At 31.6% G+C, this 25432-nt stretch overlaps 2 protein-coding genes across 2 annotated transcripts; both read right to left on the bottom strand.

Annotated features, from left to right (window-relative positions):
* Window positions 1–4153: 4153 nt before the first annotated feature.
* LOC105173536 (uncharacterized) lies at window positions 4154–4827 on the bottom strand. The gene has a single exon (XM_011095316.3). The coding sequence runs from the start codon at window positions 4763–4765 to the stop codon at window positions 4334–4336; it is 432 nt and encodes a 143-aa protein (XP_011093618.1). The 5' UTR covers window positions 4766–4827; the 3' UTR covers window positions 4154–4333.
* Window positions 4828–7581: 2754 nt separating this feature from the next.
* On the bottom strand, window positions 7582–9531 carry LOC105173813 (protein SPEAR1). Its single transcript, XM_011095692.3, has 5 exons — window positions 8987–9531; window positions 8788–8895; window positions 8265–8332; window positions 7996–8080; window positions 7582–7878 (listed from the first exon to the last, which is right to left on the bottom strand). The coding sequence occupies exons 1-5, from the start codon at window positions 9224–9226 to the stop codon at window positions 7762–7764; spliced, it is 618 nt and encodes a 205-aa protein (XP_011093994.1). The 5' UTR covers window positions 9227–9531; the 3' UTR covers window positions 7582–7761.
* Between the last annotated feature and the right edge of the window lie 15901 nt (window positions 9532–25432).

The raw sequence follows: 25432 nt of genomic DNA, 5'->3' as shown, positions 1-25432 counted from the left end.
GTTTTTGGAACTTCTAAGATTTTAGATTTTAATCTCAAAATAAGTTTTTGAAATGTTTTGATAAAATAAGATGACGGTGCTCATGACACTAGAACAAAATTTACTATATATTGCCTATATTTTAACGGTTATGGACTAAAAGTCATACTAAATGACTATTATTAATAATGATTCAATAAAATTGAAGCAAAAACTTAGGAGTTTAATGCAATTTACGTCCCTATGATATTGCAGATGAGCAAATTACTCCTTTATGAAAAAAAATAATAGCAATTAACCCCCTTTTATTTTTTTAGAATGAAGCAATTTACCTCCCAATCGAAGCAGGTAAATCGCTTCATTTTTTTTTTAAAACATAGGGGGGTAAAATTGTTGCATTTTTTAAAATTTGGATGGTAAATTGCTATTTTTTTTTCATAATAGAGTAGTTTGCTTATTTACAATATCACAAAGGAGTTCCTTGCAATTTTCCCAAAAACTTAGTTGTCCACTATGAAAAAAGCCACACTCGTATAACCGTATTAAATCTTCGATTATTGATTTTTAAATCTTAGCAATTAGCTACGATTAAATGTTCTTGTATTGTGAGATGTTATAAGCAATGAGAACTTTGTAATTAATTTAAAAAACTTAGTTAAAATTTTACAAATAAGTTAGCGAGGAACTCCTAACCTTTTTCAAGAGCTCTGTACATCCCATCAACTGGACTCTCAACTCTACATACATTTATACTACGCTTTGGGGTCATCACCTTCGGAATCAGAATATAAGAGAATGATTTTCTCCAATTGACATACACTTGAAAAACTTTATTTCATCTGACTAGCTTTCTCATTTTGCCCTCAAACTTTGCAGTATTAGAAGATTCTTGTTGATCTCACTCAACAACTAGAACCTTTAAAGTGAAGACATGGTAACCCCATGTAAAATACTTGTCTTTGAAACTATTATTCTCATGTAAAACTGATGAACATTAAATTCCCATATCTACTAATAGTTACACTTTAATACTATGGTTTCCATCAATTCGACTATTGATAAATTAGGACGACCTCCCCTGAAATTTAACATAATTATGAATATCCTCTCGTTGTTTGAGAACTTATTAATACCTCCCTGATTCTTTAGGTTTCCATTCATTTTTTGTGATGAATTGACCAAAATGGCCCTTGTGGATTAAATATTATAATTTTATTTATATTTTTATGGATTAAGTGGATAATTCTTTTATAATTTTTAAAATTTTTCTATCCACCCCATTTGATTTTTTTCACAAGTTTTTAATTTTTTTTTTAAAAATAAAAAAATACTGTAAGGGCAAAGTTGATAATTTCATACCTCAATCTAAGGATTACATAATTTCATCAAACATCAGGGGGTGTTTGTAAGTTTTTAAACAATAAGTGGTATTTGTAATTATGACAAATCTTAGGAGAGCTCGTTGTGATTTACCGCTCTACTATCGTTAATCTTCATGTTGCGGACTGCTTTTTTTGATTGAGATCATGCCGAAAAGGCATCTGAGAAATACTCCCTTACCTCCAAAGCTACAACCAACCCTAAAAGCAGCAGAGAACGAGTGTATCTACTTATTCTAGGAATATGTCAACTATATCACTTCTGAAGTACTTAGTAAACAAGAATGCAGTTTTCGGCAAGTTCGGAAGACGTTTCGAAAACACAAGGTAAGAGACAAAAGGAAGAATCTGACAATAAGCATTGGAGAAATTTAAACATGAAAGTCTCTGGCTTCCAGTTTCTTTTAACTACTAATCTTTCATGTACCTCTCCCAAGAATAAAAACAAATAATGAACATCTATAGCAGATATTAACAGCTACATATAGCACTAAGAAACAGCAAAGCTCCTGTACAATCTGGCACTTCATGATTTAAAATTTACATGATACCCCAAAGATACAAATGAAAGAAGTTTAGTCCCTGAAGCCAACTACAAAAGTTCCCCTTGTGTGCCCATGAATGGTGGAGATAATGTAATTAAAGTAACAGAAGAAACTACCAAACTAACTCCAAGATGATAGAGAATGGTACTCATACAGAATTGTAAAATCTACAAATTCATGGTAAGGTTAGAACTTCTAAGCCACCCAGTTAGTACTAGCCGATTTACATACCAGCTAAAGGTGCGGTCAAGCATTAAGCATTCCACATCTTTGGCTTAACATTTGAAGATGGAAACAGACAAGCTTCAAGTTCTGTTCATTCCATTTTTTTTGTCCTTTCCTAGCAGGTCTCGCCTTAATCGAGTAGAATAGTTGTTCACTAACTTAGGTGAAATCAAATTTCAGTTTCTAATCATTCAACAACATCCATGAGCAGTTTTCCGCGCATTTTATCAAATAGAAGATTGACAACTTGAACCTGGATTTACATAGAGAAGAAATGAAAACATTGAGGGGGATAGGTAATTACATTTTTTCATCCCTTGTACTTGTCAGTTGACACTAATTAAATTTCAGTCCTTGTGGTCCAATACACCTCAAAGTTAGTCACAACAATTCAAATTTAGGACAAATGCGGTCCTCGTCCTCAACTCTCTATTAATTGCTAGTCAGAGATACACACGTACCAAGGACTAAAACTGCAAAAGGTTCAACTTTAATGCCAACAAAGTTTGATTGTTCTACAACGCTTATCTGTATTGCACGTGAGCATTTCCTTTCAGCTTAAAGGTGTTCCAGGCAATGGCTGTTTTTCTTTAAAACCAAATTATGAGGGACTAAAAAGTCGATGAAAGCTAAACTAATTATTAACCAAAAATATTAGCCCGTAGAATTTTGCATGGAGTGGAAAAGTTAGCAGAGTTCTTACATCGTTTGATTGAGGGCAGAGTGGAGATATGCTGCAGCAAAGTTATGTCTCCATATATCAATAGCCAGAGGATACATTTGAGTTTCCTTTCTAGTATAGATATTCTGTTGGCAATTTTACAAAAAGGCTTGTCATGTAATAAATTCTTTTCCTGGTTTTCACTACAAAGGAATGCTAGAAACCATAGAGGAAACCAAACAAACTCCAGATAACCATTTCGCACGTCAACAGGTCATCTCCCAACTTCATCAGGAATGGGCGATAAGCAGAAGTAGACTTGGATGACGTAGTCCATTTTGTATAACTTCTTGGTGGTTTCTACAGGGAGATGTCGTAGGACATGTAATGTTTGCCTTCTTTGGGATTTGGATATGAATCTAAAAAGTATTTTTGCTGAATTGAGAGAAACACTGACTAGACTGATATAGATCAAATTTGGAATCGATATATGCAATTAAATGTCTACAGGCTTTTTATAGGGGCTCATGGGATCTTGATCTGATTCTTCACAAAATAAGGCATAGTTTGCATCTTTACATGACAATCAACCGCATCCATCAAGAAGCTAATGGCGCAGCTACTTCTAAAATGAAGGATGTCAAGAAACACATTCCACAAGCAGTAGGACAAAGAACTTCAAAGAAGAAAACAAAGGAACATTACAACTGTGACTGACTAGCAATCCAGTGGGTTAGATGGTACACTTTTTCCACATAATTTGTATGTAGTTAAGAGCAAAATTTTCCTTCCATCCCTACTAATAAATGGTTAAAGGCCCGCAAACCCCCACTGAGGCAGCATCAGCCTTAATTATGAAAAAGGTTGTGAATTTCTTGCATTCATTTTTTCCACAATAAAGGAAAAGGTTGGACCTGTCATTATCTGTTATTCTTGCTTAAATGTAAGAATCAAAATCACAGTAAGGTCCACAGAAATAGTACCATTGGGTAAAAATCTCAAATACTTTGAATCAACATGATTACGAGGAACCTATGTCTAGAATGCCAGGAAAAGTAATAAAGCTCATAAGTAAGAAAACAAAAACGCCAGCTTCTTCTGTTTTTTTCTCATAACCCTTACGTTTTCCCAACCAAAAACACAAATCAGGAGCAGAATTTCGAAAATGTAATGTTGCTTTTCCTGCTCATTATGCTTTAGTTAATTACATGAGCTCCTTCATACTCTATACATAATCTTGAGAGACACGATCATCACCTAGCAGACACTTCGTGTTCAATTACCAATGATGAGAGACTATGAATACATAAATACCCATTTTGCAAGAACATCAGAAAGTTCAAGCAGTGCGAAAGACAAAAACCTTCAGAAACAGTAACTTGCTCTTCACCTTTTCACTTATATGACAGCACTCAAACTCTATTTCAGTTCTCAATATTCAGAGGGTCATTTCAGCAAGCACCTTACATCCAACAAACCAAGATAAACCCCACATTTGATAGAAATGAATCAACACCTTCATTAGTATAACATTCATAGCATGATCACATGACACAAATATAGACACCAAAAATAATAAGAAGGGTACCAAACAAGGCAAGCCCAACACGGGTTTCTTCTCCAAGAATCATCCCGAACACAGCAGTGGCGGCGAAGGTAGTTGCATTGGTCACGGGCACAGCTAAAGAAATGGGCGTGTCACTCAAAATGGCAAAGAAAATAGCCGAGGCAGAGAGATTAATTAGGAAAGGCACGGTGTACTGCCAAATCAAGAGAAGGTTGAGCCACTTCTTGATGGGCGTGTTTGTTCGAGGTGTAGATTTGAGAGCTTGGTCCCATATGACTGCTCCTTTGCGCATGAGGGCGTTCGTTGCCCCCCAAACGAGGCCTACTGCCACCATCTTCTCTACATCTTTCACCACCATCTCTCTTCCGTAATTAAAATTCAATGCAAGAAAGCAAAACTTCAAATTCATCTATGTAGGTGCCCATCATATTCCTGAATCTGACTGCCAGGCTTTGCCAAATGGGCGGGTCGGATCACTTTTGCCCAATTTTGGAGGGTTAAAAGTTTAAAAAATTAAAAATACTTTGAAAAATTATCGACACCTCTCATTCTAATTATTATTAAATAATAAATTCAATTCGTCAGATGCAATTAAATTTTCATCTAATTTTTTTAGGATTAAATATGATGATTATTCCTAAAGTATCTACCCCATATCAATTATCTAAAATATTAAAACCTTTAAAAATCCCTATGGCATTTGTTTTTTAAGTGTGAAAAATCCATTTTATCCTAACAAAACTTACTTTGTGAAAAAAATAAAGAGATTTTTAAATGACAAATCACCATTTGTCTAATTCTAATTTACGTGTTCATCGAGCTCTTTTTATTTTGTAATCCTAAAATACTTGTGACTGATTTTATCTTAATTTTACTTATTTATTAAACCAATAAGTTAAAAAATAAATTTATACATACATAAAATTACCATATTTATATAATTATCATATATATATATATAATTATGTATTAATTCTATATTCGTTTATTAGTTCATCAGCCCTTTTGATTTTTATTAATTGTGTAGTTGTTTAGGAAAAAATGCAATTTACTCCCATGTGATATGAGAAATAACAAAAGTTCTATGTGAAAAAATAAAATAGCAAATTATTCCTATATATTTTGAAAAATAAAGCAGATTACCCCCTATCTAAACCATTGATAGGGGGTAATTTGCTTCATTTTTTTTCAAACGCAGGGATTAATTTGCTAATTCTTTTTTCATAGGAGTTTATTTGCTAATTTCACATATCATAAGGGGTAAATTGCAGTTCATCCTATTTTATATTTTATCTTGATATTATTATATTGCATATTTTAATTTTATGAGAAATTGATACTATATATTAAAAATATATATTATATATAACTATATCAGTACCGTGTCGTATCCTAATTTTTTTATATGTTTTGTGTTGCCGTGTCCGCTCCGTATCTTGTCCGTATCCATGCATTATAAATTTTGGATTTCAATGACAGGATAAAGAATGAGATGAAAATGAAACGGCGGAATATAAGCTAAATTTCTTATAACCTTCTTTAATATTCTACACAAGCATCAAAAGGGTCTCATATCTTCTTCTTTTTTTCTTTTTTTGCACTTCAAAAGAAACACAATTATTGGCTAAGGTTTTCTAGAACATCATGGATGAAAGACTGAAACAAAACCTGGGGTTGTCCTCGTTTCTGTCTGTTTTTCCTTGGACAGGAGGAATGTAAAAAGCATCTCTGTCACTGTTTTCTTTTTCCCTCCAAGAAACAAAGAGAATATATATCAAGGATTTGAGAAGATTGTGTGATCCAATAATACAAAGAATCAGCTTCTTAACTGTTCCATCAACAAGCAGTATTAATATATATATATTGCATGCTGCTAGCTAGCTAGCCTATTGATTTCCTTTTCTAACAAGAGGATTTGTTCAACTTTTCATTCATATATTAAAACTGCAGTTTGAGACCTCAATCATCACACAATCCTATTATATAATTATATGGTTCAAAGTTAATAATTGTTAAAGGTTTTTTATCTATATATATGTGAAGATATATGTTTCAACAGATGGAACATATTTAATCCAGCAATTCAGGTGCATTGCACAGTGTGTTTATCTATGTGGGACATATATATGTGTTAATTTCATGCAGTGTATAGTTTGGGAAATTCTAACTTAAATTGATAGGTCTTGTCAGATCTGGATTGATTTGATTTGATGGCAGGTATAATATATTTTCAATGTGATTGGTATACGGTTTAGGGAGATTGCATTTTTAATTCTGTAATTTTGACAATTTTGGATTTTAGTCCTATAATTTATTTGGGTTGTAATTCAGCCTGGTACGTTTTTTTTGTTTCGCGGATTTAGGATAGATTTGGTAGGATTTTTTCTGTGTTTGTCAGATTTCATGCCAGATGGCCAGAAAGTGGCATGCGCCACTCATGTTTTTGAAATAAGAGCGATGGATTATTAATAATTGAAATAAATCGATTGCATTTATTCCTGTCAAATATCAATATCTAACAAAGATCATTACAACAATCATACCCTGATCAATAATATCAAATAAACTAAATCTAACCAACACATACTATACAGTAGAAACAACATTCCACGCATAAGGTGGGGTTCAAATCCATGACCTTTAACATTATGAGGTTTCAGCTTCACCAATTAAATTAGGTCTTATTAGCAAGTGCCACTCATGTTAATTACTATTTAAATTGGGGCAAATCATCCTATTGGTTGATTTGGCTGATTAATGCCATTCTCATGCAAAAAAGAACACAATATCAACCAATAGAATGATTTGTCCTAATTTTAAACAATCACATGAGTGACACATATATTTCATTCCTTGCCATCTAGGAAGAAATTCGGCAAACAAGGGAAAAGTCGGGTCAATTCTGTTCTGAATTCGATAAATAAAAAAACGTAAAGAGGGACTAACACATCAAATGATCATAATTAGTAATTACAGGACTAAAATTGCAATCGCATGCAAATGGATCATACTTACTTATAATTGATTAAGTTTGATCGGACCTAACTTTGGTATAAAAACAATTGTGTAGTCAAATCATAGTGAAAAACTGTTGAACATATTAATTATTGCATAGATTCGTGCATGCTTACACATACAGCTGAAGAAGTTAATGTGCTATATATGTATATAAAAGCTATATAGATAATTAAGATTCATTGGATATATATATTATACCATGTCAAGTTCAATCACAGGGCCAATCTTTGCAATTGCAACTGTAAAACAAGTACATCAAGTTTTCATATATAAACTTGTGCAGATTTACTAGTTTTGATTTCTCAAGATTCATGCTCAACTTACAAATGTAATAAGCAGGAAATATTCCCACAGGGCTAAGTTGAACAATGAAGGCCATGAAGCAGTTTAAAGTGAGAGTCTGAGCTCCAAATCTATTTCTTGAGAGCTGTCGGAGTTCGTCTGACTACTCGATGAGACCATCAAATTGTTCCAGTCATTCTTGTTCTTCTTATTGAGTGAGCCCTAAACAATCGAACGAGAGCAAAAACAACAACGTTATCACCGGTTTCATCAATAGTTTCCTACTTATACAACAACGGCAACGTGTTTGGTTGAGAGTATATATATATGTACATGTACCTCGACACCTGATTCGAAGAAGGATCTAGTCATGCTTGGCTCCACAAATTGTTGAGCCCCAAAGCCGGCATTGCCCGGATGCCACCTGGTTTAAGCACAGAAATTTATCAGAAACGTCTGCCTTATTGGGTAGGAAACTAGTGGAATTATGCTGAAATATATGATCAAAATGGGAATAAAATCCAAGTTATTACACTACAAGAAATCATGCTATCGATGCTGATTGCAGTATAATTTCTTGTAGTGTCGGAAGACATCATCAGACTAACCTTGCAATACTGCTGGATTGGGAATCTGTATATGTGATATTTGCCCTATCCAATTCTTGCAAGCCCATCTGAAACAACCATAAATCTTTTAAGTTTCAGTAGTTGTAGTATCTTGGCATGTCGAAAGCATTACAGCAAACACACAAGTAATCAGAGATATATATGTTACTTTCAAGATCAATTTCCCTTCGATTATAGTAACAATACACTACTAGTTTCCAAATTCGACTTAAAATGGATCGAAAAAGACCAATTCTGAAGAGCAAAAGTCAATAATATTCCAGTCCCTCTTGGCCTCGCCTTTAAGAAGTTCTTGACAAATCATGTCTAGGGTTACAAGCTCTTATAGGTATGCAAGATTAATGCGGGCACAAATCACCAATTCTTAACATAAGAAACAGATTCAAGACCAAATTCCCAGGATTAATAAAACACTTGGAGAAATTAATGTTCATCTGCAAACTTCTAGTGATTATGTTCATCATCTCAATATCTTAATCAGGACAAGAAGAACGCTTCATACCACGACTCCATGGTGTCCTTGAAAGCCATAAGAAGGTGCAGACGACGACGATGAATAGGAGAAAGAGGACGACGACGACGAATAAGCTGTCTGCAGCCTGATATCCTCCTGTAGTTAATTCCATTCACCAGTGAGACAAAACAACCTTTGCCAAATCACCAAAACATAAGTAAAAACTGTCAGAAAATTCTCAATCTACCTGACTGAAACTTGAGGCATAAGGGTTATGAACAGGAGGAAGGTAACCGCAGCCCAGTTGACTATGCAACCTAATCTTCTCAAGCTGCGCAACCCCAAGTCCCCTCTGCGGCTGCTTAGGCTTATCGGAACTGCCCTTTTTACCTTTTCTTGACGATGACGAAGACGACGACGACAGTCCTGCAGCACCCCTTTCACTGTTACCTAAGTAGTTCTGCTCACCAAAATAGTTGCTTCCCATCTTCCTCTAGTGTGTGTTCTCTGTGTTTGTTTCTGTTTAACTAAAACCCCAGCTTTTCTTTCCCCTCTCCTTAAAGCTGTGAATCAAGAAACTCTGATTGATGATGAACTGCTATGGGATCAGAGAGAGATCTTCTGGACACCCTTTTAAGCTGTCAACACTTTGCACTCAGTAATTATTGCATCGCTGGATCTGATTGTGTGTAGATTTTGTGTGATTCATTCTGTTTATATACTATTCTTGGGATTTTAATATCCTGTTCTAGCTCGTTTTGACAACTTCCATGAAATCCCTTGCTATTATATATTCTTTCTCTTTGCTCATTAATGATTTAGACCAAAAAAAAAAGAGAGTATGGGGCTTTGAAAAGGATTGTCCTCTGATTTTAACTCATAAAATATGCGATAATGTTTGCCCTCAAGATTTCTAACCTAACCCACGCGCCCTCACTACACGTTCCATGCAGCCAGAATTATATAAAATAATTCTACCAAATGCAGTACTAACCCTAATTGTGCTCAAATTTTAAAATTATATATACTCTATTATTAAGAGAAATTAGGAAATACTATATTTTGATATCTCACCTAGTTTCTATCTATTATTTTACTTTTTATTTATTTATTTACAATGTAACTTTTGATCAGCCCTCGAACTTTTATGAAGTTTTACGTCTAAGAAAAGCCCGACTCTTTTTAAAAACATTTTAAAGAAATAAACACAAATGTCGTTAACGATCTTCATAAAATACAATTTTACGGGACAAAAATTCAAATATATAAATTTTAAATTATCTTTTATGATAATACATGTAGCAAAATATTTAATTTATTCGTTATATACGCATCGAGTGTGGCGTTATTGCTATTTAGTTATTTATAATAAATAATCATCGTCATATATTCGGTGGATCTCAATTCTCATATGAATACCATCAAGATTTCTTAAAAAGTAATTGATTATTAATTATAGAATCCTCAAAGTTGAAAAGTAATCTGCTCTCACGTGTTTCAAGGTTTTTACTTTATTAATTTTAATTAAATTCTAGTGCAATTTTGGTTAAAATCTCTTGTAAATTTGTTGGGTATTGAATCAGGGATCAGGGACCACAAGTTTGGATTACTATATTAATTAATTAATTACAAGTTTGCATCATATATACTAATTAATCTATGTATTTAATTAGTATCTTTAAAGGTGTTTACTATGACGCAATTATTGAGAAAAAGCATCTAATTATTATGCAAATATATAAATATTAGGTCCAACATAATAAAGAGATTTAAGATTGCACAAATCCTGTAGCAAACGTGTGGGGATTGTCTCAAGGGTTAAAAGATATTCTCGGACTAGTAACCACAGAAAGATTTCACTTCCAATTATATATTAATTCATAAATTCAAAATTTATCAATCATTGGTTACTTAAATTTACGACGCATAACACTCTCTAATGTCTATAATCAAAACCTAAAGTTTTATTTAATTTATTTGATCATGATTAATAGTATTGAATTTATCATAATTTTTTATATTAAACTCGTTTATGCAGAATATGTATAGGGAAAAATAAAATTTTAGTTCTCTACTTTATGGGAGTGGCATTTTAAGTCTTGCACGAATTGATTTTCCCAATTTAGTTCTGTGACTTTAAAATCTGGGCAATTTTCATCTTTTTTCAACCAAATTGGCAGACAAAATTGCACACGATATAATTAAATTACAATTTTATCCTGTAACTTAGGGGACATAGTCAGCATTTCTAGTCCTGGTGTACAAATCACGTTCAATTTTCTAATCAAATTAACCAAAAAAAAAAACTAAAATTATAAAATTACAAAACTAAATTATGAAAATGAATTGATATGAAACTAAAAATACTACCCTTGACGTAAAGGGCTTCTAGATCTCACTGTTTACGTCAAGAAAACAGCAATTGTTGATAATAATAATAATAATATAGGAAAAGAAATGTTGCCATGCACTAAGTCTAATCAAGCTGTTCCACGCATGATTTGTGGGTCATATTTTATGAGTTGTTAGTGTGGTGGAAAGTGCAGCTGAGAATCATCCGTTTTTATTTCTTAAAACATGTGAACTCACGCAATTACAAAAACCAAATCATCAAATCTCATTATGCCTCTAAACCATATCATTGAGACAGCCCTGTCTCATCTCCAAACTTTCTCATTATGTCACTTCCAACCCCTAATCATTTTTAACTTTCAACATAAACTGTTTTTTTTACCACCTAAATGCAGTCGAAAAATAAATCATATATATATATATATATATATATATATATTGATGATACGAGTGGAAATAAAAATGTCTAATGATACAATTTAAATAAATGATTCGATTTAAACGAATCGACTTAATTATCAATATTTATAGTAGAGTGTTTTTTTTTTATTTCTTATTTTCTTTTCATTTCTCTCTCATTCTTTTCTCTCCAAGTTCCCTGGAGCTAATTATATATAAACTAAGGGGTGCATTTATTGTCTTGGCGACATAATTCGTTTTCATCCTCGCCTTTTATGGTGAATTCTCCCTTTCATGTGTTAATTTTTAAAAGTTATTAGATTTTACTGTCAATTTGAATTCCAACAAGACTAAAAATGACTGCACGTAGTTCGCAATTCAATTCTAGAGTTTTTATTTTATATTATGGAGCTTTAATTTGGAGATTCATCTAATAAATCTATGTTGTTCCAAGTTATTAAACTTACTTTACATGTTTTTTTGATCCCTTCACTATATTTTGATGTTCTTCATTCCTGCACCGAAATATTCATCTTTTGGTGTTTTTTTTTGGGGGGAAGTTATTTTTTCAGTGTTCCATTGTACAAGATATTATTTATTTTTCACCAAGTAGGTCCGAAAGGGCGTCTTGTTGAGAGGAGGCTTTTGGGCTTACAAGCCTCCAAGTTGCTCGTTTGCAATCGATGTAAGACAATTGCCTACACCATCAGCCTCCAATTGGAATGTGCACATGACTTCATTTCTATAGATGATGCAACAATGTAGGGTGCAATGCTATCAGTGTTGAGGTGTTATCGGCTCTGACCTTTTATGAGTTTCACAGTTTGATTTTCAAAAAGACGTCTCATCAGGAAAAGAAGGTTTATACACCTTTGAAACTCTTTATTTGCAATCGATGTGGGACACTTGCCTATATCAGACATTAAATTTAAACCCAATAATCATTTTTTTTTAAAAAAAAAGGTTAGATTATTTGAAGTATATATGCAAAAGCTTCATTCAATATTTTTATCTTTAAAATTCAAGATCCAAATATAGGGTAAAAGTGAAACAATTAAAAGCAACCATTAATTTATAATATTGTGTTATCCACGCAAATCCTATAAATACTTAATCTTTTTATGATATATATATAGGGTAAATTACTTTTTTCCATCCAAATTATGACTGTTTTTACATTTTAACATCTAATTTTTTTTTTTATTAATTCACCATCTCAACTTTATGAAATTTTATATTTTACCATTTATAACTATTTTTCCACCAAATTTTTTATAAAAAAAAATCACATCCACTGCACATGTGATATTTAAGGGTTATGTGATGTGATACTTTTCCACATATCTACAACATGATATGTTTTTCCGGCAAAAAAATCAGTAAAAAAACAATCATGGTAAAGTGCAAATTTCGTAAAGTTTGAGATGACAAGTTGACGCAAAAAAAAAAGTTTAAATCCCAAAATATAAAGATGCGTATAGTTCAAATGGCAAAATATAATTTACCTATATATATATAATTGGCTTATAATTATTGTTTACGACTAATATGAGCATGAAGTAGCCTATAAAAAATGGGCTTTGACGTGCAGTGGAATTAATGGCAAATGTTTGTGTTCTCAAGTGCTATATATATATATATATATATATATATATATATATGTTGGTTTGCTATCTTATAATTAGTGCTTTGACTTTTCTGACGAGGAGTTTACTTTGAGTGGTAGCACAACTTCTGGTAACGATCTTGCTACTATATAATTAATTAGAAAAAACTATACGAATATTATCCCTCGATTGATCTTATTTTTTTTTTAATGCAATTTACTCTCTGTAATATATGTAAATAAATAAATTATTCATCTATGATAAAATAATAATAATAATATTCCTTCTTGTGCTTTTTGAAATGAAATAATTTACGCTATGTTTAAGGAGGTAAATCGCTTCATTTTAAAAAACACATATGAGTAAATTTTTGTATTTTAAAAAACACAAGAATGTAATTAAATTGCTATTCTTTTATAGAAAAATAATTTACTCATTTACAATATCACAGAACGATTGCTTGCATTTCTTTTTCGAAATTTTAGACAAATCTCATCTTATGGGGTTTACATATATATTATTTGTCTCACAAAAATTATAACATTATGCATAAAATTGGAAACTAAAATAAATTGGGATTACCAATAAGAAGACATCAAATATATATTAGTTTTAGGATTTTGATGTTGTTGCAAATTTCCTATATGTAATAACGAAGAGAAACGCTGCGACGGCGTAGGAAATTGTGTTGTAAGAGCTTCACGTTTTTTCAAAAAGTTTTTCCTTGTAATTTTACTTGCAAATGGTGTTTTCATTATAATCTAACATTTGCGACGGTTTGACACATCCGTTGCAGAACATTGTGACGGCTTTTTTTTTTCCGTTGGAATGAGTTGAGACGGACCCATTTGCATGTTTCTTCCAATCATGGAAAATTTTGTTGAATTTTCAAGTCTAGTTACACAAACGACATTCTTTGTAAAATTACAAACCACACCCTCTTAAGGGTGTCGATGTAATTTTTTTAACCCTGTGGTATATTTGTAAAATTTTGTCACTGAATAGCGAGTTTAGGTACTTATAATTATAACTATTATGTAAAGAGTTTATATGATATTTTACAAACGGTAGTGAGTATTTGTATAATTAACCTAAATTCATACGGTATCTTTGCAATTTTCCCAAATTTTTATCGCAACTCAGAGGGTAGTAATGACAACTTTTCATCACAATTAATTATTTGAGATAATTATATCATCTTCTCTTGAGATTTGATGTAATTATAAATAAACCCTTTGAAATTTGAGAAATTAAACATAATATCCTTGACATTTGTTTTTGTCCAACAAATAGTTTCATCTGTTAGTAAAATTCATGGAATTTGTTAACATCAACAAAAAAAATGAAAATAAAAATTCATATTTAACCCTAATTGACTTACAGATTTATTATAGGTTAAATAAAATCATTTTTAACAAAATTATCTTTATAAAGATGAAAATGTACATGCTCATGTGCATTTGCGCGTAAAGATATATAAAAGTAGTTTGATCAGAATAAATTTATTTGACCTGTAATAAATCAATCGATGGTAATATCAACTTTTATTCAATTTTAATTTTTTGTTGATATTAGCAAATTTTATAAATTTTGACTAACGAACGAATCTATTTATTAAATGAAAACAAAAATTAAAGATACTAGATGTAACTTTTCAACCCACATTTAGACGTAGTTTGATCGGAATAGATTTATTTGACCTATACAATGGTAATATGAACTTTTATTCAATTTTTTTTTGTTGATATTAGCAAATTCTATAAATTTTGACTAACGAACGAATCTATTTATTAAACAAAAACAAACGTCAGAAATACTAAATGTAACTTTTCAAACCACATTTAGACGTAATTACACCAAACCTCAGGGGAGGATAATATACTTATCCCTAATTATGTTTCCGCAGACCTTTGTACTAAACTATAATTGTATCATGCACATATGTAGCCATACCTTAAAAAACACATTTCATGAGAACATAATGGGCTGAAAGAGTCAAAAGAATGTCATTGTTTATTACGTTAGTCATCACTCCATCTCTGTGCCTTAAACAACACAAGAATACGACAAGTCTCATAATTTTAATTAATTATTTATTCATGTTTTCTTCCAAACAATGAAATCTCATGATCATATATATAAATTTGCATAGTGATGTAAGAGCGACATGTGGAACATGGTCTTGAGCAAACTACATGATGTTGATATCTCATACATTTTTCATGCCCACATATAAAAAATTAAAGCAGTTAGGTTGTCTCCAATCCATCATCCTTACATTATTAATTATTTCAAATCATAACTTTGGTCAAATTTTGCACACCATACTCTGAAATCCTCTCGTTTCTTTATTCTATAGTCAGAAATTGTTTCTTTTTTCTTTTTTTTTTCTAGAAAAACGTTGAATTTTATTGGAACAAGCACAACTGGTTTACGTTATAGATATATATGACCGTATATTATAATTATTATACATTAGAATGGGATAATTGTTAAGTATTCATACGACGTACGAAAACTTTATATAATTCCTACACTAGTTACGAACTTTAATATATGGAAATGATGAATATTAAATTCAAAGTATGGATCAAAACCGGTCGATTCAAAGTGGATTATTAATTATCCCAAAAAAAAAAAAACAAAAATTGAAGTTGATTTGCACAATTTTTTATGGGTTGGAAAGAAACCTGAATCTTATTCATGTGAAAGCAAGACCGAATGAGTCTGGACCTCCCCGCCCCAGTTAACTGATTTTATAATTTAGAAAGTATTAAAAATTTTAGAAGATTATCGTTCACTAAAAAAAAAATTCAGTTATTTCGTACGTTGTAATTGACCAAAGCTCAATTGTCACGCTTGATGGGTAAGATCCACTTTTTTAATATAAAATACCTAAAATACTCTTAATGAAGGGTAATTTAGTCATTGCACAGCTTCAGATCCGTGCGCTCTTGAGAAGCGGGCTGGATAACCCATGACCCGATCCAAACCATGCATGAAGACCCCGGCACGAGAACCGTCCGATTGAGGATGGTTGCCAATACGATGCTGATATGTGGCCCATACAACAGTATCCACATAGACCCTATAAATACCCCAAGACGCTATATTTTGAGGTAACCGAATCGTCGCTTTTTCGACCTATCTTCTCTTAATCACACATTTTTACCTCGATCACCACTAACTTGAGCGTCGGAGGGTCGTTGTTGGGGATACACCCGACGAGCTTCACGTTCTTGTTTCATTCTCAGGAACCCAATACTCGATCTTGGTGAAGTTAGCACTTAGCCGAGAGGTCAACCTTTGAGGTCATGAAATTCGAGCAAGATCAACGCTAAATCAATACTATTTGTCATAGTCAAATGAAATTAAAACAAAAAATTACGTTTTGACGATGATTAATTAATATTTTTCATGATTTTAACTATAGTCATAACATTTGCTATAGTTTTTAGTTGTAACTGATGTAATTTCGTGTTGCTTATAAAAACAACGGCTAATAGTCTTTGTGTGAGTGTAGTTAATTAATATTTGTCATATTTTTTAACTTTTAACCATATACGAGAATTTTTTTATTATTGCCTATATTTTAATTGCTATGAACTAAAAGTCATGATAAATAATTATTATTATCTATGGTTAAATAATATCAATGACAAATATTTTTGCGAGATAGCTTCATAAAAATTATAGCCAATAAACATTGCATGGCCGAGGTCAAAATCAATAATATGTATAAACTCAATTATAATTAATTTGAAAATCTATACCAAGGGGAACAGGCTTTATGCAGCCCGAATTTGACGTGAATCCAACCCCATCCCTACTTAATTGACCTTCACAGAAGCAACCAATGCTTGAAAGCAAGATGTATAATGACAAAGTAAGAATAATTACATATTTTACGTCCCGCAAATTAGTTCTTTTACAATATCATTTTTAAGGAACTTTTAGTTGCAATTTATAATTTTAATCCCAAATTTTAATTTTATTAAAATTTTCTACGGAAACGTCATCAGTGACGCCCCTCCGACTTAAAAAAGCTCGTGCCATGCATGTGATTTTTTCTTTAAAAATTTAACATAATTAAGATTTGGGACTGAATTATAATTTTTTTGGAGTTATGAAAACGATACGGTAAGTTAAAAAATAATAAAATCAAGATTACAGTATAGATATATAATTTGTAGGAGGTAAAATGCAATTTTCCCGGCAAAGTAGACTGCTGAAAACTTACAAGAGACTCAACGGATCTGCCATGGAAACTGAATGAATAGTTATTTTATACGCAAACCAAAGTTATCCCTTTAATACATAATATATATATATATATGTGTGTGTGTGATAGCACAATATTAGAGCAAAGACAGAAGAAAACAAGGGATTATGTTGGTGACATTGGATTTTTGAAATCTCTAAGATAAGGATTCGATATTAATTGGACACTGCCATACAATATCTATTGTAGATTGTGGGCACATGTAAAAGTGCAGTGTGCATTACCCCAAAATATTAGCAAAACAATCCCTAAGATCAGGATGCTGCCTACCAACACATAGGTTTGTGCGTCGTCTACGTAAAATACACACACCCACATGGGTGTGTGTGTTGGAGACACCACATAATCCTGAAGACACCAAATCAACCTTAATCCCATAAAAATATGTGATATGAGATTCTTGTAATTGTAATATATATTTTATGCAGAGACATATATAGAAAAGAGTCGTTCGTAAGTACAGCTGATGATGCACAGCAAATTAAAGGTCTTGACATCCCACACTGAGGGTCTAAGATCACACGACGTTGTAACTTTTGAAGTCGTTAAGAAAGATTCATGCATTCAAATTCTTCTCAAAGATTAATGATCCTTAGTTCCTATATATATATATATATATATTGTGACAGATTCTGGATAGTAATATATATGATTATGGGTTCTCATGATTTAACAGATTGTGGTGGGTATTATAGTACGTGTGAGCTTAATTGGAATAGTTTATTAAGATGAGATTGGGTTGAGCAAAAGAACTTTCAGCTTCATTCTTAGGATTAGTCCTTGATATATATTTATGGGGAAAAATGCAAGCAATTCTTGTAATATCGTAAATGAGCAAATTACTCACTTATGAGAAAAAAATAGTGATTTACCTCCCTGTATTTTTTAAAATATAACAATTTACTTCCCTATGTTTTTTTAAAATGAAGCAATTTACCTACCCGTATAAGGAGGTAAATGCTTCATTTCAAAAAGTACAGGGGGGCAAATTGCTATATTTTTTCATAAGGGGGTAATATGCTCATTTTCAATATGACAATGGGGTAAATTGCTATTCACCTTATATTTATATATATATGGAAAAATACAAGAAACTCTGTGTGATATGGCATATATGCAAAATACCGTATAAAAAAATATTAAATTATCTTTTTATATTTTTTAAAATAGAGAAAATTACCTCCTTACAACGGTGAGAGGAACGTGCTTCTATTGTGTAATATATAATTATATATTGTTATTTATATATATAATTCATATAAATAAATAATATATTAATATACATATATAATTAAAAAAACATAATTCCTATCAGTCTCCTTAAAATATATTGTTATTCATCTTCATATAAGGTCATGCTAGCAGCTCAAAAACTACTGCTAGAATTTTATAATCAGGTTTTCACTGACCAATAATATTTAAAGATGGTTCAGGGAGCTAGAATTTTATGAACTTTTTGCCTATTCTTTGGTACAAAATTGGTCAGTTTTCTTCCCAATAAATAAATAATGACAATAATATAATTAATTTGAAAGAATTTATTAAGATTTTAAAAATAAATTGATAATTTCTTATATTAAAAAAAAATGGAGCCGATAAGCTCTTAACGTACATCTTATTTTTAAAACTTATAAAATTTCTTTTTAAAAAATTTACCAAATACTATATAGCATCTTATTAATTGTAAAATATTTTATAAAATATTTTAAAAAAGCTTATAAACTCATCTAATCGCCTATTAATTTGACCAATTAATTTGGGCAGTTTTTCTTTTTCTTCTTTTTTGGTACTTATCATTTCTGTTTTCACCCTTTTCATCAATCACTAGTTTGAAAGAGACTTCGTTTTGACAGGTTAAGTGAACACGACGCCGACACGTAACATGTGAAATATTTTTTCTAAAATTCAAAATCAAACGCACATTTTTATTAAATCACACACATATATATACACAAAAGAGCTAACGTCTTTAGTCAACTCTACAATGCCTCATTGTTCCAACTCTGCTCTTGACTGGGATTAAAATATTAATATTAAATATTTTTTTCTCAAATAGTTTAAAATTTTAAATTAAATATAATTATTTCACATATATAATATCAAATTCAGTCCAAACAAGATGAAATATGATTATTTCATATTTAAATCGTGCAGTTTGCTACTCGATCGACGTCTTGTTGCGCAATGTATTGTCCGCTCTAATTTCATATAAGCCTCACATTTTTGTCCTGAAAAGGCGCCTCACTATAGAGAATAGGCGTTGGGGCTTATAAGCCACTCAACTTTGTTGTTTGCAACCAATGCAGAATGCTCGGCTACATCATCAGCACCCTAGATGAGGGACTTGGGAGAGGTACATGGCCTCGTTCCCACAGACTGAGCCAAATAATGTGGCTTGCAACTCGATCAGTGCCCCATTGCTCGAGGTATTGTCTGCTCTGACTTCGTATAAGCCTCATGCGAGTTTGTCCTGAAATAGGCACCTTGCAAGGGAGAGAAGACTTGGGGCTTATAAGCCATTCAAACTCCTCATCTGCAACTAATGTTATATGCTTACCTACATCATTTGTTATTGACTCGGGGTTAAGATATTAATATTAAATAATTTTTCTCTCTTATAGTTTAGACTTTTAGAGAAAATGGTTACTTAACATATGTAGAATCTGTTGTATCAAGGAAATGCACGAGATATTTGTTAGCTCGTCAAGGGTAGTACAGGTCTCTGGAGTAGCTATATGAATGATCTCCAGAAAGTAGGGATAACTTGCAAGAGAAAAGCACTTTAGAGCCAAACCGAAAGGGATTCCAGCAATGATTTTCCGACGCTCAAGTCAGTCCGAATCCAAGGAAGTGTTTAGAGAATATATGGGAGTCAAAGTGACCAGACCTATATTTGGAGGTGGAGAGCCATATTTATATGTGCCGGTGGATTTTACGAGTTCATATACACTCTTAAATCTATTCTTGATCCAACGAGTGTAATGGGCCATACATATCTGTAGGATAATGACAGGAAGTTGTCTAGGGGGACCAGGACTATGCATTATGTAAAATGCCCATAGCACCAGTTATACTATTCTGACATTCTGTTTTCATTGTTCAGAGGTCTCAGAATACCTTCAGGTGTCCTTTATATTCTGACTCCTTCAAGGTCCGTTCTTAGTAGGAAAAAAAAGTCTGGAGGTCTTCATCGATCCTGAGATTCTTCAAAGTCTCTAATGTATTCTGAAGGTCTCTAAAAATATCCCTACATCAATATCAAAATCAGGTCGTACAAAAGATTTTAATTTAAATCAATCTTATTGACCCCCATTATAAATAGAAGGTTTCACGTCGAAAGTTTGCACGTGAGGATATATTAAAATATTAAAATTAAATGATATTCCTTCATAACAACTGAAATTTTTAGAGGAAGGAGCTTGTTTAACAAGCTGGTTAAAATTATTGGAAAAAAAAACAAATACCAAATTAAGAAAGTTGATCACCATATCTATATGCTTGTTAATTTACCAACTTTCCAATCATAAAAATATGCAAATAATTCAAGAAATATTTTGTTCATGTCATCCTTCTGTATACAAGGCCGGGAAAATAATTTGAAAATCCAACTGATCAAGAATCAAAAGATTCAATAATTATTTAATTCTGAATGATTGTTTCTGATAGCTAACCCCACCCAGTCCTACATAACAATCAAGGACAGATAAATTAGTATTATTTTTTTTTTATCAGAAATTAAAATATTGATGTTAATCCATGCTCCTCCATGGCAAAGGATTTTCTTCCCAACCAAACCTGCGAGGAGAATTTAAAATTATTATATTGCTAAGAGAAGCCTATAGGCATATTTAGACTAATTACATTTTTAGTTCTATAATTATAATTATTAGATGTTTTAGTCTTATAATTTGTTAAAATTGTAAAATGGTCCTTCACCTCTTTTAATTTTATAATTTTAGGATAAAATTGGCAGAACTTTCAAAATTGGCCTCAAAGCGGCATATGACAGTTAAAAATTGGGGAGACACATCTTATTGACTGATTTTTAATTGATGACATGGAAAGCAGGTATGACATGGCAACTTATGCCACATAGCCCCCTTTTCTTACATTAGCCATCACTTTCCACATCTTCATAATTCAATTAATAAGATGTGTTTCTCTAATTAATTTTTAACCGGCACATGCACTACAAAAAAATTAATTATTTCCTATATTATAAATCAATATGGCTTAAAAATTATATTAAACAATACTATCTACTGCGATCAGATAAAATCGATGAGAAAACTTAAATTTTGATCAAATTAATCAATATTTACCATAGTTTTACTCATGGTCAAAATATTTACCATAGTTTTAAGCTGTAACAAATATTTTCGCCTCATTTATGTAAATAACGACTAAAAATTGTTGCACAATCGTAGTTAATTAATATCCGCTGCATTTTTTATATTTAACCATGATTATTGATCATAGTAAAAAAAATCATATTTCTTTTAATGATGTCATCTCCCTACCAAATTAATTTGTCCTGGAGTCATGAAATTAAGAAAGGTGAATAACTAGCCCTCTACGATCCTAATAAATTATAGGACTAAATGCGAATAGGCTATTGTTAGAGGACTAAAATGCAATTAAGCCTATAAATAACTAATATGTATATATATTTATTAAAATAAGGTTACAGCTGGAAATGGGTCCTCGGAAACTACAAAGAAAGGGTAGACCACGTTTGAAGATACTATTGTACTACAATATAACTTAAAGAAATGGTTAGATGGATTCTGAGGGCATAAAAACCCTAAAACTGTCCCCACTTGGAGACTACGAGATTTTGATGAATTTGGTTCCTTGTCTCCTCCTGCTTCCTGGAAAAAAGAATCAATCTGGTACGTAAACAAACATCCTTAACATTGCTTGCATGCCCTCATCTCTCAGGATCTACTTGGATACGTTTTCATAGCTCTCATATATATACAGTTTGATTGATACAACTCCACTTAATATAAATCATCCTCTATCTATTATTTTATAATAATCCTGCCATATATTCTTCATCGTACATATTAAATTACATATTTCATCCTATAACTTGAGGTCGTTAGTATTTTTCATCACGTAACTTACTTAATTTACACATTTGGTCCTTTTTTAGACAAATTTAGTACTGAACATCTCATGTTCAGTTAGTTTTTGGCAAATTTAGTCTTGTGTTGAAAATTTTGACCCTAATGATCTATAGTTACAGGATAAAAAAATGAGATCTATATATTAAAGTGTGAAGGGGACCAAAACTGTTAATACAAGACTAAATTTTTATCAAAAAAAAGTGATTAAATGTGTAAATGAAGTAAGTTACAAGACTAAAAATGCTAACGACTTACAATTATAGGACCAAAAATATAATTTTCCCTAAAAATAAATTAATATATAGATAATGTAACTGTTGCAGGGGGAAATTGCAATTTTCTCCCATAACTTACTTAGACCCAATATATTTTCAGTTTCATTATTTACAGAATTCTCAAAAATAGTCTCATAACTTGCAAAAAGTATCAATTTAAATCATCCTACAATTTTCGTTAAACAACATGGTAGTTATCAAAATGGAGGAAAGCGATCAGGTAATTGCATGTTGTTTTTTCCGTTTATTTCCTAATAAAAGTTGGCAAAAAAAATTGAAAGTGAGATCTTTTTAAAATTATAGGATTATTGTCGAGATCCCATAATGCATGGGACGAAAAAATATAGCGAATTAAAGAGTTGCAATTTTATGATGTTGAAAAGCTTCCCATCCATAACAAGAAAGTTAAACACAAGTTGATTTGCTACATGCAGTATTGCATTTGGATGAGGGTAAATTACATTTTACTATTCAAGCAATGCTCGTTTTTATACATATTTTGTTTTCACTTGTCAATCTAATTTTGTAAATTTTGCACCATATATGACCTTCTTTTGTTGATTTTTCTGCCGAAAAAGCATTACACACTGTGTATATGTGAAAAATACCATATCACATTACTCTTAAATATCACATGTGCATTGCATGCAACATTTTTTCAACAAAAAACTTGAAAGAAAAATAGTTATAAATGACAGAGTGCAAACTTTTATAAAGTTGAAATAGTAATTTGATACACACACAAAAAAAGAGTTTAGATTTCAAAGTACAAAAACGATTATAATTCAGATGGTAAAATATAATTAACCCTTTGAATTATTTTATCCTGCTTGTATTTGTACTAATGTAATAGAATCAACGTGAGGAACTATCCTTGTTAAGCAACTTGTTCACCTTTTGGAAATCCTAAGGTTGAAATCATTAGATCACAGATACTACGGGTTGGATTGCGGATAAGATGTCGATGGTGTAGTTAGATTCTTTCGTTTCATGTCATAAAATCATTCAAGAAGGTATATCAACGATAACTCGTTAAGACTTGCAATGGATATTACGTTTATAAGACGATTGACATATCTCATAGCTAATTAATTATACACGCAAACACTTTAGTACGTATCAATAAAAAGTTAATTAACAAGTTCATTGAACGTCACTAAAAAAAAAAATTCCATGGGAGCCTTTTTAGGTATAATTGGCGTTGCGGTTTCTCTTTAGTCACAAAAGTGTAATGATTAGTTCTTAAACTTTACATTCTATAATAGCCTTGTGTCATAATTACATAATTAGTGCAATAATAGTGGTGGGAATTATGTCCCAAGTAGCATAAACACGTGTGAGTTCCGACAAAAGAATCCATTGCTGGTAATGAGATGATGGGAGGACATCCAGGTTGCCGGGGATGTGTTGTTGCTAAAGTCCATGGTATGACTAGATGATCAAGTGGGAAAGAAATTTCCTACATTCAAAATAGTAACACGTGATTGAAATTAGATACATGCGTTTCAAGGTCAAAGATGGAAATCGATCCAAGTCCATGCCCTAAAACTTCAATCTGAAGATTGGACAATTATGGGAAAATTATAATTTTAGTCCTGTAATTTATAGAGAGTGATATTTTTAATCCCGTATAAATTAATTTTTACAATTCAGTTCTGTAATTTTATAATATTGGTAAATTTTAATTTTTTTTTTGGCCAAATTACAGTTTACTTGTAATTTTATCCTACAAATAAATTCATGTAGGAGCAAAAATATCAACTTTTTTAAGTTATAGTACTAAAAATGCTAACACCCCCTGAGTTATAGGATTAAAATTGCAATTTTATTGGTCGTATACAAGTCACATGCAATTTTCCGACCACAAAGGATGAAAATTGCCGAATTTTTAAAGTTATTTGACTAAATTTCTAATATTAATTCGTGTAGGACCAATAATGCCACCCAAATCGAAAACAAATCCATTAATTGCATGTAATATGGAGAAATATTCAATAATTAATTTACGGCACTAGATTAATTATTTTAAATTGTTAAAATCAATTATCCAGGTTAATCAAGTAATAAATATTTAATTTGAGCCGATTAGATCGTTGGAGTTCCTAATTTAGCACAAGTTTGGGTTAATTAGTTGGGCTAACTAATTAAATGGGGATTTAATTTAAATAATAATTAGGATATGATCCAAAAGCTGATGGCCCGTCTTCCTCACTCTCTTATATCTCCCTTCTTTCTTATTTTTTTTTTCGTTAAACGTAAATTTCATTAAACGAAAAATATTAAAAGAGTACAGTACAATCATGAATCATTATGAAATTCTTTAAGAGTCGTATTTGAAAATCGTTTAAGACATTGAACTTCATTCAAGGCTTCCTTAAGAAACCTAAAACATTTTCTAGTTCATAGAAGTCTTGCTTTCCTGAGATTCTAGCAAAGCTAAAAAAGACATAAGTTTGCGTTTTGTGTGGATTTGCTGTACAGAGAATATTTTTGCTCTTGTATGGACAAAGAAAGAAACCATTCTTGGAGGAAAGCTTTTGAAACTAGGACATTCAACTAATTTCATAATGGTATTCACCCTTTGGCTTGTACCAGCTCGTTGGTGTACAAGTGAAGAATAGTCTAGTTGACGTGAGATATGATCCC

Source organism: Sesamum indicum, linkage group LG11, assembly GCF_026168435.1.
Source record: "Sesamum indicum cultivar Baizhima isolate 11 linkage group LG11, ASM2616843v1, whole genome shotgun sequence".
Lineage (NCBI taxonomy): Eukaryota > Viridiplantae > Streptophyta > Magnoliopsida > Lamiales > Pedaliaceae > Sesamum > Sesamum indicum.
Note: the sequence above shows the minus strand (reverse complement) of the source record. Positions and strands in the feature narration are given on the sequence as shown.

Excerpts from the sequence above, each read along its gene's own strand:
- LOC105173536 (XM_011095316.3), bottom strand. The coding sequence starts at position 4,765 with ATGAATTTGAAGTTTTGCTTTCTTGCATTGAATTTTAATTACGGAAGA.
- LOC105173813 (XM_011095692.3), bottom strand. The coding sequence starts at position 9,226 with ATGGGAAGCAACTATTTTGGTGAGCAGAACTACTTAGGTAACAGTGAA. Across the intron at positions 8,081-8,264 it reads CAATCCAGCAGTATTGCAAG|GTGGCATCCGGGCAATGCCG; the intron begins GTTAGTCTGATG and ends TGCTTAAACCAG. Across the intron at positions 7,879-7,995 it reads TCTTCGAATCAGGTGTCGAG|GGCTCACTCAATAAGAAGAA; the intron begins GTACATGTACAT and ends TCGATTGTTTAG.